This window comes from Eucalyptus grandis, chromosome 7 (assembly GCF_016545825.1).
Source record: "Eucalyptus grandis isolate ANBG69807.140 chromosome 7, ASM1654582v1, whole genome shotgun sequence".
NCBI lineage: Eukaryota > Viridiplantae > Streptophyta > Magnoliopsida > Myrtales > Myrtaceae > Eucalyptus > Eucalyptus grandis.
In genome coordinates this window covers 28737172-28758199 of record NC_052618.1, presented here as the reverse complement: position 1 = coordinate 28758199, position 21028 = coordinate 28737172, and the positions used below count along the sequence as shown (strand labels likewise).

At 38.1% G+C, this 21028-nt stretch overlaps 1 protein-coding gene across 1 annotated transcript; it reads left to right on the top strand.

The window, feature by feature from the left end:
* The first annotated feature begins 13304 nt into the window (after positions 1-13304).
* Positions 13305-14403, top strand: LOC120296034. The gene is made up of 2 exons (XM_039317682.1): positions 13305-13571; positions 14129-14403. Exons 1-2 carry the CDS (start codon positions 13319-13321, stop codon positions 14401-14403), a joined length of 528 nt encoding a protein of 175 aa, XP_039173616.1. The 5' UTR covers positions 13305-13318.
* Positions 14404-21028: the final 6625 nt, after the last annotated feature.

Sequence of the window (21028 nt, the reverse complement as noted above, 5' to 3'; positions counted from 1 at the left end):
CGCCATCCGGGTGTGCTCAACATCCATGCGAGACCATGAATTTACTTGATGTAACAACAAACAAATAGAAACACAACAAGCATAACAATACAAAACCAACACAAGCAAAGAATGACATGATCCTAAAATTGATATGTGTAGCACATCGCCCTATCAAAGAGTTAGGAAAGTCTACTTATAACTTTTTGGACCTAGCTTCAAGATGCTCCTTTGTTGATCGAATGGCTCCTAAGGCGGCTTGGTGAGGAAGGTGTGGAAGAGAGGAGAGAAAGGGAGAGGAAAGGAGAGAATGACTTATCCTTAAAATGTGATGACGTCTTCTCCTATTTATAGGCCTCTTCCTCTTAGATTTTTATGCAAACTCATTATTATGCCTAAATGACGAGTTAGCCTACCTATCTTCTCGAGTTGGTGACTAGGTCCTTTGGTGTCGGTTTGTGATTGTTCCACCTATTTGCTTACTCTCCAAGGCTCATTCTAGGCTCATTATTGCCTATGGCGCTTAAGGGAAATATAAGCCCCTTTAATGCCTAAGTTTTCTTCTACTTGGTTGGTTATTGTCTTGTTCACCAAGGCTACAATCTAGGGCCATCATAGCCTAAGATTCACCTAAGATTCCGGGGGACACCTAATGTGACATCCCAAATTTTTTATTCTATTTTCAATTAAATAAGTTGAGCTTTTCATCGACGCGCCTATAGTTCTATTTTCCGAGCTGATCACTCACGAGATAACTAATTTATCAGGTGAAGTCATTAAGGAATTTAAACGCAATAGACTTGGGAATTTGACCATGAATTGGCTACTCGACCGTGCTAGTCTGCAAAGATCATTACAACATTGTCAGAATCAAACAAAGATCAGAGATATGTTGATTTGACTGAGATATGTGATTGGGGTGTGGGTGATTTCACCTTATTGCAATATTCTCGTCGATCAGCATTAGACCGATTTTTCTGTCGTTTTGGGTGCCCTGTGTCTTTATTTGAAATCTCAACATTTTCACGATAACCGAGAGTCTATGTGTCGAAGATTTATGTCGTGACTTGAAAATAATCAACCACAGATCAATTGCACTAAAATTTCTAAAATCTACCCAGTAAATTAGATCGCTCTCAAATCGCGCTAGATTGAAATTAAGCTCGAATTTAAATCTAATTTCAGAAATTAAAAGTTTTGACATGTCATAATTCATTTTAGGAATGTCGACTTATCCTAAGAAGATTTTTCTGTAAACCGAGATTTTTGGCGAAATTTCAAAGTAAGGCCGTTTTTTATCGGGAAAGTCAGAGGGCCATTTTTTATTGCATCTTTGGCCATCAAGTTGGATAAATTGATGGGAAAAAATCATAACAGGGACAAGGACACCTTGGCTGAATTGTTTGGGCTTCAATTGGTTTGATTTGAAGAGGATTGGAAGAGGAATTGAATGAGATTGAAGGGGAAATGTCACAAATTCGTAACGCCCATGGTGTACAACATTTTTGGACCATTTGGCAAGCTTCTTGAGAAAACCATGGCTAGTGGGGACATGTGTGAGGAGAATTGGACAAGTGTTGAAGCTTGGAAGCCACCTTGGGATCCTCTTGCTTCAGCTAGCTTCTTCTCCCTCAACCAGCCACTTTTCTCCATTGTTGTTGTCCATCTTGAGCTTCAAAGAACTAGAGAAAACCGTAGCTCCTTCCCCTCCACCGTCGCATGCCCACTGGAGCCATCGTCGGCCTCTTTTCCCCCTCTATTTTCTATTCTTCCAGTTTCTACTCCAGCTAACCTTTCTCCAAAAACCCGAGTTAAAAGTTGCTTTCCCGGACGAATCAACTCATGTGCCACCCACCATCGTCTTCAGGACATCCAAATCGTACGGGAGGACCCCGCCGTTTTCCAAAAGGAGCCGCCAGCCGACCTGCACACCGATGAGAAGAAACGGCTTGCTAGACCACCTAGAAGCCCACCCAAGTGCACTGTTTCCCATTTCGACCCTTCCTCCACCCGTTCCAACCACCAGCAAGTCCCCTTTAACCCCAAGAGCCGCTGGTTGCCAACCACCCACTCGTTGAAGCTCCAATTAGCCCCTCCTCACCCGATCAAGCTGCTAGTTCCCTTTCTGAGTTCAACCAAGAACATAAGCCAAACCAGCAAGGGTCTTTAGGCTTCGTGGCCCATTTCTGGGCCTTTCCCGACCTTGGTTGGTGTTGCCACTTCGGAGTTTATCGCCTGCCTTGGCGTTGTTGTCGCTGTAGACTCACCGGAATGCTAAATCGATGAGATGCTTAAAGGGTGTTTAGATTAGGCTAAGCATGTTTAGGTGGTTAGATTAGCTTAGTTAAATGTTAATTAGATTAGATAAATTATTAGTTTAGTGGATGGATTAATTAGTCTAATTATGCAATTAGATTAGTGTAAGCATGATTAGACTTTTAATTAATTATGTTGTTTATTTAATTATTTATTTAATTATTTATTTAAATTAAATATTATTTAATTATATTATTTTATATATTTAAATTAATTTAAATTTTCGAAATTTAATTAATTAATTAATATTTTCCGAAAATTATGCTAGGATGGCTGGTCGTTAGAATTTCACACTGATCGTAACAGTGTGGTTAGTTTGTACAAATTGATTGTTGAATGGTGTAATTGTGTGATAATTGTGAAATATAGGTATTTTAATAAGAAAATACTGGGTGTTGGATTTTGACACCAAGAGTGGTTTTCAAGTACCATAGCAATTTGTGTGAGCATCATTACTAGCTTGTGTGAGCATCATGTCAGCTTATGTGAGCATTGTATATTAGCTTGTGAGAGCAACAATCAATTTATTAGCTTGTGCGAGCTATCATTTATCTTTCAGTTTGTGTGAGCTACCATCTATACATATATCAGCCTGTGAGAGCATTGCATCCATTTCAGCTTATGTGAGCATTGATTGAATTAATGGATGAATATATGGTATGATTTAATAAATAGTGTTGATCGAATAATATCGATTGGATTGAATTGAATTGATGAACCAGTGTGTGTCAGTAGTTTCAGCTTGTGTGGGCGTGGGTTGAATGTGAATTGTACTGACTTGCAGGAAGGAACCGAGGCCAGGTAAGTCTTCTAACTTGTGTGGGTAGGCCTTTAGGCATATTTCCTTCCTAATTGGAGTTTAGTGGGTGAATTTGCTGAGACATTGTCTCACCCTGTAGTGGGCTTAACAATTTCAGGTCCGTAGATGGCGATCCTTCCAGAACGTTATGGTCAACTAATGAGGATTATTGAGTGGGTTTTTAATTACCCTGATCTCGGAAGTCACTAGGTCTACGAACTTGTGTTGACCACCGTCTAGGTCGAAGAGGACATCTTTCATACAGTGCCTCATCGATTCAAAGCATGATTTCGCTTCGGACCCAATGGATTCAAGGTGGGTCCCCTTAGGGGTTTTGATATTCCCATTATGGTAGTTGATGCCATCCTAGTGGAGAGTACAGCTGATCCTCCTAATGAAAGGGTGGAGGACCCGACGCTCTCGGAGCTTGTGGAGTTCAAAGGATCAGCGAACGTGTTTGGCTAGTTAGTCATAGGACAGTTCCCTTTTTGTTAAGCTAGTCTTTTGTAAATGACCTAGTATTGTATATAAACATGTGTGTTTATAAAAATGTTTGTTTTGGTTGTGAATGGGTGCCTGCTTTTATATCCCAAGTTGTATGTTGTTAGGGGTATTGTTTTGCTTCCGCATGTGTATTAGAACGAATAGGTCGGTGACATGTCCTAGGATGTTGCAAATTTTATTAACCATCGAGGGATGCACGCGCACTCGAGATTCGGGGTGTGACACCTAAGTAGGTGACTCATTCTTATCCTTTAGGAATTAAGATCTAAAATCATTAAATGAAGCCTAGATATTTTTCCCAACTACTTAGCATGCAAGTTTTCTCCTTCTTCACAAATGACATGTGGCATGTGACATCCCAAATTTTCAGTCCTATTTTCTATTGAATAAATCAGGCATTTCATCGACGCGCCTATAGGGCTATTCTCAGAGTTGATCACTCTTGAGATAACTAGACTATCTAGGGAAGCCATTAAGAAATTCTAAGGTAATAGACTTGAGAATTCGACTAGGAATTGACATCTCAATCGTGCTCATCTTTAGAGGCCATTACTACACAGTATAAAATCAATGTGAAATCAAAAATAACTTTGTTCGACTGAGATGTGTGGCTAATCGTGGGTAACGCCAGTAAATTGGAAAATTCTCGTCGATCAACCCTAAACTAATTCTTTTATAGTTTGGGTATCCTGTGTCCGTATTTGAATTATCCAGATTTTCACGATAAACGAGAGTCGCCAATATGTCGAGTGGGTTCATTGTCACTCGAAGAAAATTGACCATGGGTCATTTGCGCTAAAAATCTCTGAAAACTACCCGGTAGCCTAGGTTACGCTAAAAACGCGTGTGAGTGAAATTAACCGTGAAATTGAGTCCGATTTCAGAAATTGAAGATTTATTCATGTCACAATAAATTCTAAGAACGTCGACTCAGTCTCAGAAGATTTTTCTGCAACCTGAGACTTTTTAGGAAAAAGTCGGCATAGGTCCATTTTTGCTTAGAAAAAGGCCGGGATCGTTTTTTATCGCGAAATTAGGATGCACGATGGATCTAATGGCGAGGAAAAATATCAATTAGACTAAGGACTCAACAATGAGATTGTTGAGGCTAAATGGGATTAAATTGTGTAGGAAATCAAGTCCAATTGAAGCCATTCCCTTGCAAATTCGTAACTCCCCCCATCCACCACCATTTTGGACCAATTCAAGAGTCATTGGGAGTGCTTTGGTGGCTCATTGACAACCAAGGAGCAGCTGGTGGCTGTGGTGGGTCAAGGGGACAAAGACTGGAAAAAAATTGGCATGTGGCTCCCTTTATCCCTCTCTTTCTCTCCAAGGCAGCGTCCACCGCCTCTCTCCCCTCGGTTTTGTGATGTTCAATGCCTCAACCAGCAGGAGAGAAGTTACCGTTAACCCAGCAAGCCGCTAGAAGTAGCCACGCCACCACCGGAGTCGCACATTGTTGCTCGCAACCACCGCTCACCCGTGTGCGTCCCCTCTGTTCTTCCCATGTTCAGCCATGGTTCTCATCGTCCAGCAGCCTTGTCTACCTCTGTCCGTGTGTTCCAGCCACCGGTCGAGTCAAGCCGGAGCTCGTTCGGCTGCCGGTTACCTCACCAAGCCATCCACCGGTCCACCGTCGCCATTCCCTCGCCAAACTGCTTTATTTTCCCTATTTTTCCAGCTTAGGACATAGAACAGAAAGTGGGTTTCCAACAAGCTTTCAAGCCTGTTTTGAGGTGTTTCTAGGCCTTGAAACCTAGGCTCGCTTTGAAGAAAAGCGAGCCCCTCGACGTTCCCATCGGTCTGATCCAACCCGTTCATTAATTAAGTGAGTTTTGCTCACTAAACCTTGCTTAGTATGCTAATGATGCTTAAGGGTTGATTAGATTTAATTAAGTGCAATGAAATGAATAGATTATATTAGAGTAGTTAAATTAGAGACTTATCAATGCATGTTAAGCAAATGGTTAGTGTAGTTAGCAAGGAAATTGGTCATAGTATTTATTGAACGAATCTCGAAAATTTGCTGGATCCGTTTTGGCGTCTAATTAAGCATTACGAGCTTAAATTGAATTTATTGCATTTATTTAATAATTTCTATAATTATTTATTTATTTATTTATTTATTTTCCGGAAAATGAGGCTAGGATAGCCGACGACCAAAATTTTATGCTGATCATTGTGGTGTAGTCCGTTTATTTATTTGAGCTTTAAATTATGTTGAATTAAATTAATGATGATTTTAGGATTTTATTCCTAAATTAATTAATGGGAAAATTACCAGGTGGTGGTTTATAGCTCCAAAAATATGTAATGGGCTGTTGAAACTGGTGGGATGTTCAAAAATGTGAAATTACTATATTTTGGCGAAGGCCGACCGTGTACCCACACACGGCTATTTTATCAAGAATGATAAAAAGATGGAATTGATTGTATGGTTAAAGTGGTATACTATATCAACCTATGGGCGATATGTCAGCTTAGCAGAGAGCGGTATACCTTGTTAGTTTTGATGGAATATGTCGGTATATTATATCAGCCTAAAGGCGATATGGCAGCTTAATAGAGAACAGTATACCTTATCAGCTTAGATTAAGCACTGTCGGTATACTATATAAGCTTACGGGCGATATGGTAGCTTAGCAGAGAGCAATATACCCGACCATCTCAAAAGTGAGCTATACTATTTATTTATCTGCTTAGCAATGAGCGGTCCTGATATGAACGGACTTTATAGATAGTATGAGATAAGCCAATCAAGAAAGAGTCGAGATAACATGTAATCAACTAGGTTGATTGATTAATGATTTGATCTGATGTTATTAATTGATTGATTGATGTATAACATTGGTTTGTAGGATGGAACTGAGACCAAGGTAAGTCTTCTAACCTGTGTTGTGCTTAAGTAGCCTTTAGGGCATATTGGCTCTCTAATCGGGTTTTAAGGGGTAGAACTCACTGAGATGTTGTCTCACTGATTATTGTATAACCATTTTCAGGTCTTTAGATGGCATTGGTAAAGGACCAGAGGCCCAAAGAGTAGAAGGTGAAGCCTGAAGAATTGACAATCATGTCTAACTAGTTAGTCATAGGACAATTCTCTTTTGGTGGAAGTTGATTCCTTTCTGCAGACTTGTTTTATGAACTTGTGGTTTAAAACCTAACGTAACAATTCGCCTTGTATATATTTGCACTATAATTTGCAATGTATATAAGTGTGGTTGCTTTTAAAGTGTAAAAATTTGAAATCTTACTTTATTATCCCATTGTTTTATTGTCTAGGGATTATTTTATTTGCTTCCGCATGCATATATTAAAATGAATGGGTCGATGATGCGTCCTGAGACATCGCTATTAATCGACCAGTTGAGGGATGGGTGCATGCTCAAGGATCAGGGCGTGACATGGCACATAATGGATAAGGATGGACTAGGTCAAAAAGCTATGGAAGATTCTAGAACCCTAATCACCTTTTGACACTTATCGAATGATTCATCCCTGCATTAATTAATTCATTTCTAAAATTCATCTAAGGCATTCATAAGACTAACATAGGGTGTTGCTTAATTGGAGAAGTCATTCACATTTGTACACGATCGATGGTTCTATGAGAATTGAGGTTCATGCCAAAATTTACTAAACTTTAATCAAATGAGTGTGACTAAGTCGATAGCCTTCTTAAACTTATCCATGACCATTTTCAATTAGAATTGGTCCACTGGATGTCTTAAAATAAACTTCATGGTTAGTCTTGGTTATTTGCCCTAATCTGGTCTCGGTCAGGTGGATGGTCCATGGCCGAACATGCCATGCCCTGGTCCATCCAAGATTTATGCCATTAATTCCCATGATCGACCCTTATTTCTTATTCTCACGGCTTGGGATTCGAGGATGTTACAAGGAGTAACTAATTTTTTGTCATTTGACCTTTTTATTATTGTGGAATTTTCCTTTTTTACTTATTGTGTGTTTATTCTTTTTTTTTTTTAATGTTAATATGGTTTATCAAAGCGTTTATATTTATCAATTTTTTAAAAAAATTATTGGCTAATATTTTATTGCTACTTATTTTTCTATTATTAGTATTTTAGTTAATCTATTTTTTTTTTCTCATTTTCTACTTTTTTTATACAGTAAATAACAGTGATGCGTATTGCACATGCCAACGGAAAAAAAAATTAAGATTAAAGTACATTTTTGTTATGTACATTTTTACCCTTCCCTTGTAAGTCATGTGTGTATTGCACACACAATAGTTGCAAGTTCGGGGGGAAATGTGTTTAACACTCTATAATAGTTGTGACAAAATAAAAGTCCAACGGGTTACTATATAATAGTTGCAAGTTCGGGGGGAAATGTGTTTAACACTCTCAAAGCTCACGCGGGTTTCCTTAAAAAACCGCTAAATACACTGTTTTATGTTTTAGGTTTTCCTCTTACTTTTACTAGATTCATAAAATTTCTCATAATACTCGTTTAACGAGTTCGATAAATTCTTAATTTAAAAAAAATTCAAAATAAAGCGGACGGATGAATAGAGCTTCTCCCTTGATCGTCAGAATCCCATCACCCAAACGTAATACAACTACACTTCTATATAGGCAGCGCCTCGCTTCCCAGTTTCCACACTTCTGTCAATGCTATTACAGGAAAAACAACAAAAGTTCATGATTTGAATCTTGCATTAAAATGGCATTTTTTTCTTTGCTTGGGTCAACTTTGGATCAATACTGTCTAAATAATGAAGTAGTCTGCAGAGAATTATTCTTACTTTAAGAACGTATTCTCATTGTGGTTTGACTCTCTGAAGTTCCATGTCTGGAGCATGCGGAGGGATTAGTCTCATCTTTTCCTAAAACCCATTCTAACCTCAAACGTAATTTTCCAGTTTAAGAATATACACAATTCAGTTAAAGGGCATAAACTATGAATTTAGAGCGATGAATTTACGTTTGGTAATATGGGGATATCTAATGTATAAGCCATCCTAAATTAAGATCTCAATCCTAAATCCAATGCCCTTACGCTTTTACCAATGTTCGATTCTAGATCACCGTTTATTTATGTTATTTTTACATTAATAGTGTCTAATCTTTTGTAAGTCATGCAATTATAGAAAAGTTTAGAATTAATTTAGCATGCGTACAATAAATTATATTATTGATATGACAATTTCTTCGGATGTTGTTGAGGGGTTCTTTTCCAAGAAATTTCCTTCCACATGGACCAAGTCAAAACGGCCCGATTGATTAGGTCAAGTGGTGATGATGATGGTGTTTAATTGGCAAAAGGCCAGCTTTTAGTGAATGCATCGCTTGATTTTGCTTTCCTTTGCTACGACCCACGAGACTATACTTTTCTTACATGCTGTCGTGATCTTTATTCGGTTTTTGTTGACTTGATCTTGATTAGAAACTTCTGTCCGAGACCGACACAAGTTTGGCTTATTTTGGGTCGTGGAATTTCAAATGGTGAGCGCAGTACTTGGTAGCCCAACTTAGTCGTTCCTGCTTCTTTGTTTGATCGCACAACGAGGAGAACCATTTGCTATGGATTGAGATCCTCAAAATTTAGAAAATAATTGCACATCACTTACTAGGAATGTTGAAAGGTTTGGATTTTTTTTTTTTTTGTCTATTCCTATTCTATATATATTTTGCAAGCCACTAGGAGTATTATGTACTGTCTGTAGGTTGTGAAATCTTGCTTCCTTACTCATGTATCTCCACCCCAATCTCTCAAGAAGATAAGAAATCAAATTCAGGTAGCCGTCAGTGGTTGATAAATTCTTTTTCACCATTCCCATTTCTGCCTTTTTTCCCTTTTCTTTTGCTTTGCTTGTCTATTCGAGCACGACCACCTGTGACACTTACCGCACCAGTAGCAGCAACTCTCTCTCTCTCTCTCTCTCTCTCTCTCTCTCTCTCTCTCTCTATATATATATATATATATATATCTAGGCTCGTAATGTTAGGTGTAATGTGTTAAGTCCAGATGACCCCAGCTCAGAGGTAAGGTAAGGTTGGGTCGCCGTTTGAGGTGGTCACAAGGTGGTTACCATTGCATTCCTATGTCTTGTAAGCCACAAAAACGGCACCCAAGATCTTCATAAGTCGAATAAAAAACACATATAATCGAGTATGCACCTATTTTGGAATCCATCATTTTTTATGTAAAATAATGACAATTCAAAGTTCAAGTGTTTCTCTTTAGTTACCCTCTATATCACTGGCTTAATGAGACTTCTCTTCACCCTCAACATTTAGTTACACTCCTTATGTGAGGATATTTGTGTATTAGGATTAGAGGAGACTCCCACCTATGAAGAACTCCACTAACCTTATAGACTAAATAAGATATCAATCCGAATTTGGTGGCTGGCCAAACTATGTGATGTTTTCATTTAGTAGTATGGTTATCAAACCTATGTCAAGAAAATAATTCACAGAGTGTCTAAATGGTATAGCAGTGATGTGTTGTAACTATAGATATGTTGCCTTGTTGCTATGCTATGAAGTATTGTAACAAGTGTATTTGGTAATTTAAGTTTTTAAAGTTGCAACCCCTTAAAACTGGTTAAATTAGCTTCCTAAAAGTTAATTGAGAGAGCTGCAGCTATGAGAAATTTGTCAAACACCTTACACATGTTGCAAAATTTCTTTTCACAGCTATAATTGCTATGAAAAAACTGTACATAACATACTCAAAATTTTGTATCGTAAATACTGAAAGTGCTAGTATGAACACCTAGAGAGGGGTGAATAGGTGTAAAAATAGATTTTGTAAAATACAGTGAAAACATTTACTTTTAACCTGAGTCTGAATAACAACAGACTTTTGATCCCCATAGCTAAAGTATGAGTTACGGTGCCAAATTCTTGTTCATTTGTCCAAAGCTTAATATATATTCTTACTTTTACCCCAAAAAAAAAAAAAAAAAAAAACAGACTTTTGAGATTGAGTCTGAAGAGCAGTAGACTTTGAGCGAGATTAGACTTTAGCATTTAAATAGAACTACGAACAAAATAAAGAGATTCAAGAAAGAGAATAAGAATACAAGGTTTATAGTGGTTTGGCTTAATCTAAATCTACGTCCACTCTCCCATGCTAACAGCCTTCTTGGCTGAATTCCACTATGTAATCAACAAGAGATTACAACTTTGAGTGCAAACACTTAGGAGTAGATCACACCATCTCACTAAGTCACTCTTTTAGTATTTCTCTCACAATCACAAATGTTTAAGCTCACAAGAGACAAGTGTATGATCGAAGGTCGCTCAGACTTTGGAATTATAAATTATATGCTTCGTCTTTTACTTGCTCATCGGTCTTTCATCTCCTTAAATATTCCTCCACTTCCAAACTAGCCGTTGGACAATATCTCAATGATCGTCTTCCAATCTACCCATTGGACAGATCTGTATGGAAGATTTGGTAGCTGTTGAGTGATAGAAGTAAAATCCAAAATTGATTCTGATCGCTCATACAAACAGAATCTTGGTTTCCATAAGTAGAGCTTCTTTGTATAGAAAGTTCTTGTCTTCAATATCCAATTGTCATTCAATTAGATTGAATTAATCAAATCTATCTTGATGTAGAATCCAAATCAAATCACTAGCCGTTATATGATTGGGGCTTGTGTTACGTTCTATCGAATTTGGATGTAAAGTCTGAGTTCAATAGACTTTACAATCTGAGTCTGAGTACAATAGACTTTACAATTTGGGTCTGAACATATTTTGCTTATGAACAGATTTAGCTTTAAGGTCTGAACACAGTATGAATAAGTTCAACTTCAGCATAGAGTTTGTCTTCTGGTTCTTCATTCACGTTCAGTCTGGAATTTGTCAGAGTGAGTAGACTTCTAATGTAGAACAAACTTTGACACTAAAGTCTGGCAGTCTTTAGACTTTGACACAGAAATCTGGAAATCTTCAAAATATACTTCGAACATGTGTTACGTTCAGTCTTCTGGCCGTCTTCAGACTTTGACAATATCCTTAACATGTTCTATCATTTGCATAGTCTATTACTTAACCATTAAACACGTTAGTAGCATTTAATTTATTTTGTCATCTTCAAAACATCATAAGGGATTTCCCTAACAAACACTAATCCAAAAACATAGGGTTCTTGACCTATTTGTTTCTTTCCATACCCCTCTTAAATTGGTGGTTCAATGTTGAGCATAAGGGTACATCACATTCATAAGTGTACATCATAAAAAATTGCGCATTTAGGTATATGATTCTAAAGGCAAGTGAGATGGATTTGTTTAATAGTTGGTTAACTAGAGAGAAAATTGTTTAAAAAGTTCTAAATCTTTTAATTATGTTAATTCAGTCCTAAACATTTTCACTTCATACCAATTGAGTTTATTTAGCCAATTTTGATTCTAAATTGTCAATGTGGACACCGGCAGTGCCATATAGGACCGCTAGCACTGGCATGGATAATTTTTAATATTGTTCTAATGTTTTTTTTTTCTTTTGATTTTTTATTATTTTTCTGATTTATTTATTTTTCTTTCTTTTTTTGCTTTCTTCTTTCCCTATTGCCAATGGCTAACCACCGACCACAGGCAATGACCCGGCGAGGGCCGACCTCACCTAGGCTAGATTTGGCGAGGCCAACCCTCACCCAAACCAAGGTGGCCTCGCTAGATCTGGCCTAGGCAAGGCTAATGCTCACCTAGATGAGGCCAAAGCAATCTCGCCCGACCGATGCCTGGCGAGGCCGCCCTAGCCTGGAGGGCTGGCCTCACCTAGTCTGGGTGAAGATCGGTCTTGCATGGCTTGGCTGAGGCCAGCCCTCTAGGCTAGGCGGCCATCGGCAATAGGAAAAGAAGAAAGCAAAAAGAAAACAAAGAAAAAAATCAGAAAAATAATAAAATTTAAAAAAATACTAAAATATTATGTTGTCCTCGTTAGCGTCGGTGGTCCTACGTGGCACCATCAATGTCCACATAAGTAATTTTCGGCCCAAATTGGCCAGATGGATTCAATTGACAAGAAGTGAACAAATTTAGGACTAAATTGACAAAATTAAAAGGTTAGCTAAAGTGCAATAGAACTTTTTGGACAATTTTCCTATTAACTAGATGTGCAGTCTAGCAAATAGGTGAGGCAAAACTTGTAGTTAAGAGACAGAGACAAAGAAGTATACACAGCGTAGAACACCAAATTTAAAAGACTGCTCAACTCATAGAACCGCAGTATCAAATTCAAAAGCCGCCTATCGGCAGGGAAGAATTCCCATGTTGCTTGCCGCGGGCAATATGGATCTGTTTGGCTGTCCGTATAGTTCGTCGACGCCTTCTTACTCATCGTCCACTTTCTCCGAGGAAGCATGTATTCGTACCCATGATACGGTTGTGATACGATAAAATAAGTACTGGTGACATATTCACTTCGTGTTCCATTGCTGTACGCGGATCTTTCTTGGAGAGACCCGCTCAAAAACAAGAAAGGAAGGAGTTGACTCTTAACAATGAAAACGCATTATCTCCGTCTCACAACAACCCAATCTATTCATGAAGAAAAAAAGGTCCATTTGGCCGTTTTCCACTACCAGTTTTCATTTTAAAGCTCAAACATAAAAATTCCACTAAGTTATTACTCCTATATAAAGCCCATCAGACATTCTTTGAATGCACCAACCAGTTCCCCAACATCTGAAGATTTGTACTAGTCTAGTTCCTTAATCACCCTCCAAACGATGGCAATGGCTATGAAATTTGGAAGAGCGATGGTGCTTGTCGTGATAGCTTCAGTGATGATGGGAGCTTCACTGGCCTATCCAGGGTGGAACAACAACAATGGCTACGCTTGGCCTCCGAAGCAAGACAATGGTCCCACCGAGGTCCCTCCGACGAAGGTTGTCGTTGGAGGGTCCGAGAATTGGCATTTCGGATTCGATTACAGCACCTGGGCTAACAAGAACGGCCCCTTTTACGTCAACGACACTCTTGGTAAGCCACTACTATAGCTTACCACTATTCATACCTGGATTCAGTATCTATCATGCCCCAATTTTTGTTTGGGTAAGTTTGTTCTTAATTTTCATTTTAACAGTTGATATGGGGGATTGATCGATGATGGGATTAGAATTGATACGAGTTCGTCCTCGCACAACGTTTTTGTCTAGACATTCAGTCATGATGGGACTTTTATATAATGCAATCTTATGCATAAGAAGTAGAAGTAGAGTGCTAATGTTTTTCGAAGAAAATTACTTGCTTAAAATAAATGCTTTGCGAGGATAATTAAGAAGCAGAATCGCCTTATTAACCCTCCTCAAACAAAAAATGAGTAGTCTAAGTAGCATTGTAGGTTTTGTAGAAAAGTGATCCGTGGCACTATTTAAGCGACCAGACAAGGAAGGAAAAATTGCAGCTAGCGATCCTTGTGTATGCACGATCAATACTTCGAAAAACAAATACTTCTTTGTCAAGCATGCTCAACAAGTGTTTCTGGATCATTCATTGTGATATACTATTTTAAACAACATTGATTCCGGTACTTGCAGTGTTCAAGTACGACCCACCAAGCGACAGTAACACGCATCCGCACAGCGTCTACATGTTCCCAAGCTTCTGGAGCTACATGAGGTGTGACCTCAAGAGGGCAACCATGGTGGCCAACGTGTCGGATGGGGCGGGAGACGGCTTCGAGTTCAAATTGAGCCAGAAGTGGAAATTTTACTTCTTTGCATGCGGGGAGAGCGGCGGCTTCCACTGCTCCACGGGGAAGATGCGGTTCTCCGTCGTGTCACTTCCTCGCCCCTGGAAGTGGCACGGCTGATCGGCCCCGATAAGCTACGGAAGAGGCAGTGCCGATGCTTGTTATGTTACTGAAGTTATTCTTTTCTTTTCTTTCTTCTATTTTCCTTTTCGAGTTTGTTCATGCTATGATTATTTGTCTCTGTTGAAGTTATATTGGGTTGTTCTTATACTAGAAAACAATAAGTTATTTCAGGTCTGGAATAATTTTGTGACTGATTCCTCGTAAACGAAATAAAGAAATGTGTTTCCCTTTCATATGGAAACTATTCTTGACTTTAACTTTCACATTTCCAATTCATATTTACCACATGTTTACTTGAAAACCCAATTCTTATACTTTCATCTTAGTTGCGGACTCGCTGGGTCAACTACAAAGTATAGTGCACTCAGGCAAAGTCCACCCTTAGGATGAACGAGTATCTCACAGATATATTTCTTTCCTTGTTTTTTTTTTTTTTAATTCTCTTTAGTAATAGGCCGAGAGTGTATGTGTGAATCATGACAAGTATATACCAAAAACAGTTGCTTTCGACTTGTTGACACCAAAAGATGACCAACTCTTAATAATCAATGAGTAGAGGGCTCTGTCAACGAGAACGAGATTTAGTCAGAAAAGAAATCATCATGAAACAAGATAGTCAACAACCTGTAAGCTTGTTGACAATGAAGGAGATTGGCAATTCGAAGTGCAAGGGTTATTGACGCAAGCCTTCGCTAAGACTAACGAAAGATTGATTGACGAAATCATTGACAGCAAGCCAACTTAGATTTTGGTCAGAGGCAATGCAATATATAGATAGAACAAAAGGCTGGTGCCACGTCAATTGAAGAACAAAAGGCTGGTGCACAAAAGCAAATAATTGCTAGGTGGTGATGTCAATATTCTTGGGATTTGTAACTTTTGGTATATTATCATTACTAGATAATAGAAAATTGTATCTAGTATTGGAAACTTCTTCTTACTGCCGATCAGATTAGGAAGCTAATTCTGGATTCAAAATCCACCATCTATGCAATAACAATTGTTAGTAGGATATGAAAACCTACATTGTAATCTTTGGAACGATTACTCACGCATTCAATGATAGAATGTCTATTTATCTTTAATACCATCATAATTATTCTTTAAATTTCATGCTATTTATTTTCTAGTCCAAAATCAATACAGTACTCTTTCACAATCTTCATCAATTCAATATAACTCATCCTCTTTTTCTTTTCTTTTTTTTTTTGGGGTGGGGGGGGACCAAAACCATTTTTTCCAAATACTCAGGTGCACTGAACTTGAATCATTATTTACAATAACACTCTCATGCTTTGTAATATCAATTGTTATTTGCTACCACAATTTTGAAACAGGTCTTGTTATTGAGTATCCCAACACTTGTTAATCATACTGCTAAAAACCTATTGTTATGTTGAAACAAGACAGTGCTCTGCTCGGGATGATGAAATGCCATATTGACCAAAGATCTAGAAGGATTGATTACAATGAGGCGTTTCACAATACGAGCCATCGGAACAATCATTAGAAAGAATGGCTAGCTGAGTTAATTGGCTCACAAAGTGCTGCACAGTCCCATGATTGAGGCCTATCGGCTCATGTTGTGACAAATGGTATCAGAATAAGGTTACCGTTTGTTACCATATTTCCATAGAGATCAAACCCTTCATTGGTGTTGAGTATGACTTATAGGAAAGACGGAAGATGGGTAATTGTTGGGCGAGCATAGGCCATTCACATGAAGCTTAGGGAAAAGCAGTGATCATGCGGGACAAAGGATACAACAATGAGTTATACATTTTCGTTGGCAAGCATTAGCCACTCATGTAAGCCCTTGGTAGATGTAGTGATGGTTCGGAGAAGTCAAGGATATGGAGAATAGCTCCCACGTGGGCATTTTGAAAAATCATGTGGGAAGAATGTCATGATCTGACTTTTAGCTCCCACGTGGGCATTTTGAAAAATCATGTGGGAAGAATGTCATGATCTGACTTTTCCTCAATCCATGAAGGGAAGGAAATGAACTTTGTAATATGAGAGAAACATGAGGCATTGATATGACTGATATAACTAGATGATGGGAGTGTATAATTAAGTTTGTGCTAGGAATCAAGTGATGAAATGAACTTCATATGAAAAACGTCTGATGGTGGGATTGGCTACCCAAGTAAAATCTTCTTGGGAGCTGATGATGTTCTATTGGTAATGTCCAGGATAAGCCAAAGCAAATTGTTATGTTGAATCAAGACACTAACTTGCTCGGATGCTGAGATACCCAAGTTGATGGGAGACATGGAACAATTTATCATAACAAGACATTTCCCAAAGGTAGCCCAGTCATTGATCCTTAAAATGGAATGCCAACTTAGTGAATGGACTTGCTAGGCATTGTACACTCCCTTGACTATAGCCATTCGGCCCGAATCATGGCAGTTGGCTAGCATTTCCCACCTTTTTTACATACAAAATAAAAAAGTAAAAAAGGTTCGTCATCATTGCAGATCATCTTTCTGGATCACTATCATGCACTCTCTAACTTTCGTATATAACGCAATTTGATGATATGGTTTTATGGGATGAGAGTGTGCTTATCACCATAGTTTTTGCTTTATTATTGTAATTTGCTGCTTGGGATATCCTTTGCTTTGAACATCTCATAAATATCTTGAAATTTTGAAATATGAATGAAATATTTACTTTTGACAACAACAAAATTTATTCTCTAATAATTTCCACTGTTTACAAAAATTGAGGGTAAGAAAGAGATTTCCTAGAAAAATGTTGACATAAAACTACACTTATGCCCCTCGGGAGTCATGTGCAGTATCCATGTTAACAAAAAAAAAAAAAAAAGAAGAGGTTTAACGGCCGTAACAAAGTGAAAGTTCAATATGGGCATCATATATCAGTTAGAAGTTCATTGCAAACGTGTATTACTCCCAAAATTCATGTGTGTTTATGTAGTTTTCCTTAATAAATTTATTATGTTTTTTAAGGTTTTTCTCTTACATTTAATTGATTCGTGAAATTTCATATGGTGAGAACTTCTTCCTGGAATGTCATAATCCCGTCACCCAAACATAACGCAACTGGACTTCTAATTACTACGCAACGATTTCGCTTTCCCACTTCAGTCAATGCTATAACATGGAAAACAACACTAGGCTCTTTACTTAAAATTCTTGGTTATAATTTCTTCTTTTTCTTTATTTTTTAGTTATTTTGCTCAGGTCAACTTTGGATCAATACTCTCAAAATGAAGGAAATTCTTCAGAGATAACAAGAACATATTCAGATACTGTGTTGACTCTCCGAAGTTCCAAGTCTTAAGAGCACGCGGAGGGACTTTGGTTCATCTTTTCCCGAAAACACGCCTTCAATTGGGTCACTGATATGTCACTCATTGAATAAGATATTCGAGTTGTAAAGATATCATCCTAAATCTAGAATATCTCAATCCTAAATTCGATACCCTCAAGCTTTTAGAAATGTTCAATTTTAGTCATTATTCTTTTTATATATATATATATATATATATATATATATATATTAATAGATCTCTAACAATTTTCAAGTAGTGCAATTGTAGAAAGACCATTAATCCATCACAATTTTTTTATTAATTAATTGGAGAAAAGCGAACAAGTAAGTTCCTAAAGTAGCAGTTGCCTAAAATTAAAGGCAAAAGACCAACTATTTCAAGCTAATGAATGATGTAGTTATCGGTAAAGTTCCCAATTGATCATTGTTGTTCTATCTAGACGTAGATCTAAGTAACAAAACCAAATAAATATAAGAGGTAATTTCGCAAAACTATCTCGAATTTTGAGGATAGTACACATTTGCCCCTACAACTATTACATATTATCCCTCGGACTTCGATTTTGTAACAGCCGTTAATCCTCCGTTGAATATTTAGTTTAGAGTGTACAATGCACATGATTGTTAAGGGGTAAACCTATATATTTATCTCATTTTCTGATGGCAATCTCTCTTTTACAATAAATATCTATAATAATGTTCAAAAATAAAAAAAAGGAATCTAATTATTGGTAAATTAATAGAACCGAAAAGATATTTAAAAGAAAAGAAAGACACTTAAGGAAAAAGCAAAAAGTCATTAATAGCAATAAGATCAAATAACATAAAAACAGACACTTATTATGCACTTAAATGGTTAATTAAATATAAAAAACAATTGATCAATAGAAATGTATAAAATATCACCTTAATTTTGGTCAATTAGTTCATTATGTGAGTTGAGGACATCAGTTACTATGCATTCTTTTAAATATTTTTACCAATCAATCATTGTTAAGTTAATTAACCCTTTAAATGTGCATAAAGAGTGTCACACTCCTGCCCCACCTATGGTAGGAAAGCATGACTTGGTAGGTCAGCATCAATGTCCAGGCAAGTCGATTGTCCCAAAAATATTTTATTTTTGATTAAGCACATGTGAAAACGAATTAAAAAATAATCCCCGTATACAAACAAATGAGAGAAGTACACTATCGGTGCCATAAGTTGTGTACGGCGCTCACTTTGGTGCAAAAAGTTTTTGTCGGATCACTTAGGTGCCAAATCAAAGAAAAAACGATCACTTTGGTGCCGTTGGCGAGAGATTCTGGCCAGATTAATTATGTGCTTTTATATTAAAAAAAAAGTCGTAGTGGCTTTAAAACGGCGTCGTTTTCCATCCTCTTCAAGAAACGACATCATTTTGCCATTATACGTGAACATCCTCACAGAATCGACACCGTATAGCTCATGGGGATTGAAATTAGGGTTTTGGGGATTGAAATTAGAGTTTCCGCTGCTCATCGCTCGGCCACCATCATTTGCCCATCATCACTCGGCCACTGTCACTTCACCACCATTGTAGTTGCTCAACCAGATGAGCAATGAGAGATTGAGATTGTTGCTCAAGCAAGAAGTAGCAGGAAGAATAGGAAGTGAGGGCGAAGGAGGAGGAGGAAAAAGAGGGGTTGAAGGTGTTGCTAGTGCGCTGCTGGTGGTGGAGGTGGTGCCGATGCCGATGCTGGTGCCGTTACTAGTGCTGGTGTTGGTGCTGGTGTTGGAGCCATTGCTGGTGCCGTTGCTGGCATAGGTCTTCGAGGAAGAAGAAGAAGACGACGTTCCTTCTCTCTCTCTCTCTCTCTCTCTCTCTCTCTCTTTCTCAATTTGGGGATTTAGGGTTTCTAAGTTGGGGGAAGACGCGAAATGACATTATTTCGTTGTTTGGATGGCTGACCGTACTCTTCGATGAGTCACGTTGGCTTCAAAAATAAATAAATAAAGTGTCACATCGGATTTTCGGCCAATTTCATCGGCATTAACACTAAAATGATCATTTTTCAAATTTGTTGACACTTAAGTGATCCGACGGAAATTTTTGGCTCCAAAGTGAGCGCCGTACACAACTTATGGCACTGATAGTGTACTTCTCCCCAAACAAGCATGGAAGTTAGGTAACATGTATACAAGCCAAGCAAACAAAAGCAATATATATTCATACATATATACACATGTCAAAAGTTATTATGATTACCCATCTTATTCCTGCTCTACTTATCTTTATTATCACACATCGATGATTAAAAGGCTGTGGTATCCTAGCTCCTCTATCGAGTTCCTCCAAAAATGGCCCCTATCCTAGACCCTTCTTCTATGATGCTCCCGTAAAATCCACCAGAAGGATGAGGCCTTGGATGAGACCTAAAATGTCCCCATTAAAAATGAGGCACCAAGCCTCCTATACATGGGGAACCAAGGTGCCTACCCTTTATTGGACCCATACAGTGGCAATATACTTCCGGTAAGTGACGTCCTCTTCTAAATCTACAATATTCATCACGATAGTAACCATATCAATCAGAAGATTGGGATGGACGGACACTAGGGTTGGTTCACCCATCCCACACCTGAAATGATGAAAATAACAAAAGTGAGTTAATGACTCAATAAGTAAAAATCCATGATTCTCTTATGGGAGGATGTCTTGCCATCGATCCTCGAACACAAGATCACTGCCTATTTGTCGATGGCAAATTAATAGTAAGGTTTGTGCCTTGCATTGCTTATGCATAAGAATGTGCTCTCAATCAGCTATGTACTTTCAAGCATCAAAGACAAGGAGTTAATGCATAAAAACAAGTCCTCCAAAGATCCGTGGCTTCTGATCATTCCAGTCACAAAGAGGGGTGTGTGCATCACATAAAACTCATTCAAGCACTAAGTGACCTGATGCAAACATATGCTCAAATTTACACAAGAACTCAACAATACATATCAAACAAATCCAGCTTTTGTAAGCCTCAATTCCAATATCGGTGCAAGCATCAAATCCAGCATCACACATGCATCAATCATGGACCACACGTGGACTTCCAGTTTATTTTAGTCAGTTCAGTTAGTTGAAATCCATCGACTATTCCGGTATCAACTAGGTATTGGTCCCCCCCTTGGCAATCGACATTGTCCCGATCTCATTATCAGGATGTCATCCAATGCGACCCCCAGGCATCGGCCTTACCTAGGCCGACATTGTGCATGATTTGAATATTGGGATGACATTCAAGTTTTTACCCCAGACAACTACCCGTCATACCCCAGCATCAGCGGTAAAAGTCCATCGTGT

Coding starts and splice junctions, on each gene's coding strand:
- LOC120296034 (XM_039317682.1), top strand. CDS start 13,319: ATGGCAATGGCTATGAAATTTGGAAGAGCGATGGTGCTTGTCGTGATA. Junction 13,572..14,128: donor TTACGTCAACGACACTCTTG/GTAAGCCACTAC, acceptor CGGTACTTGCAG/TGTTCAAGTACGACCCACCA.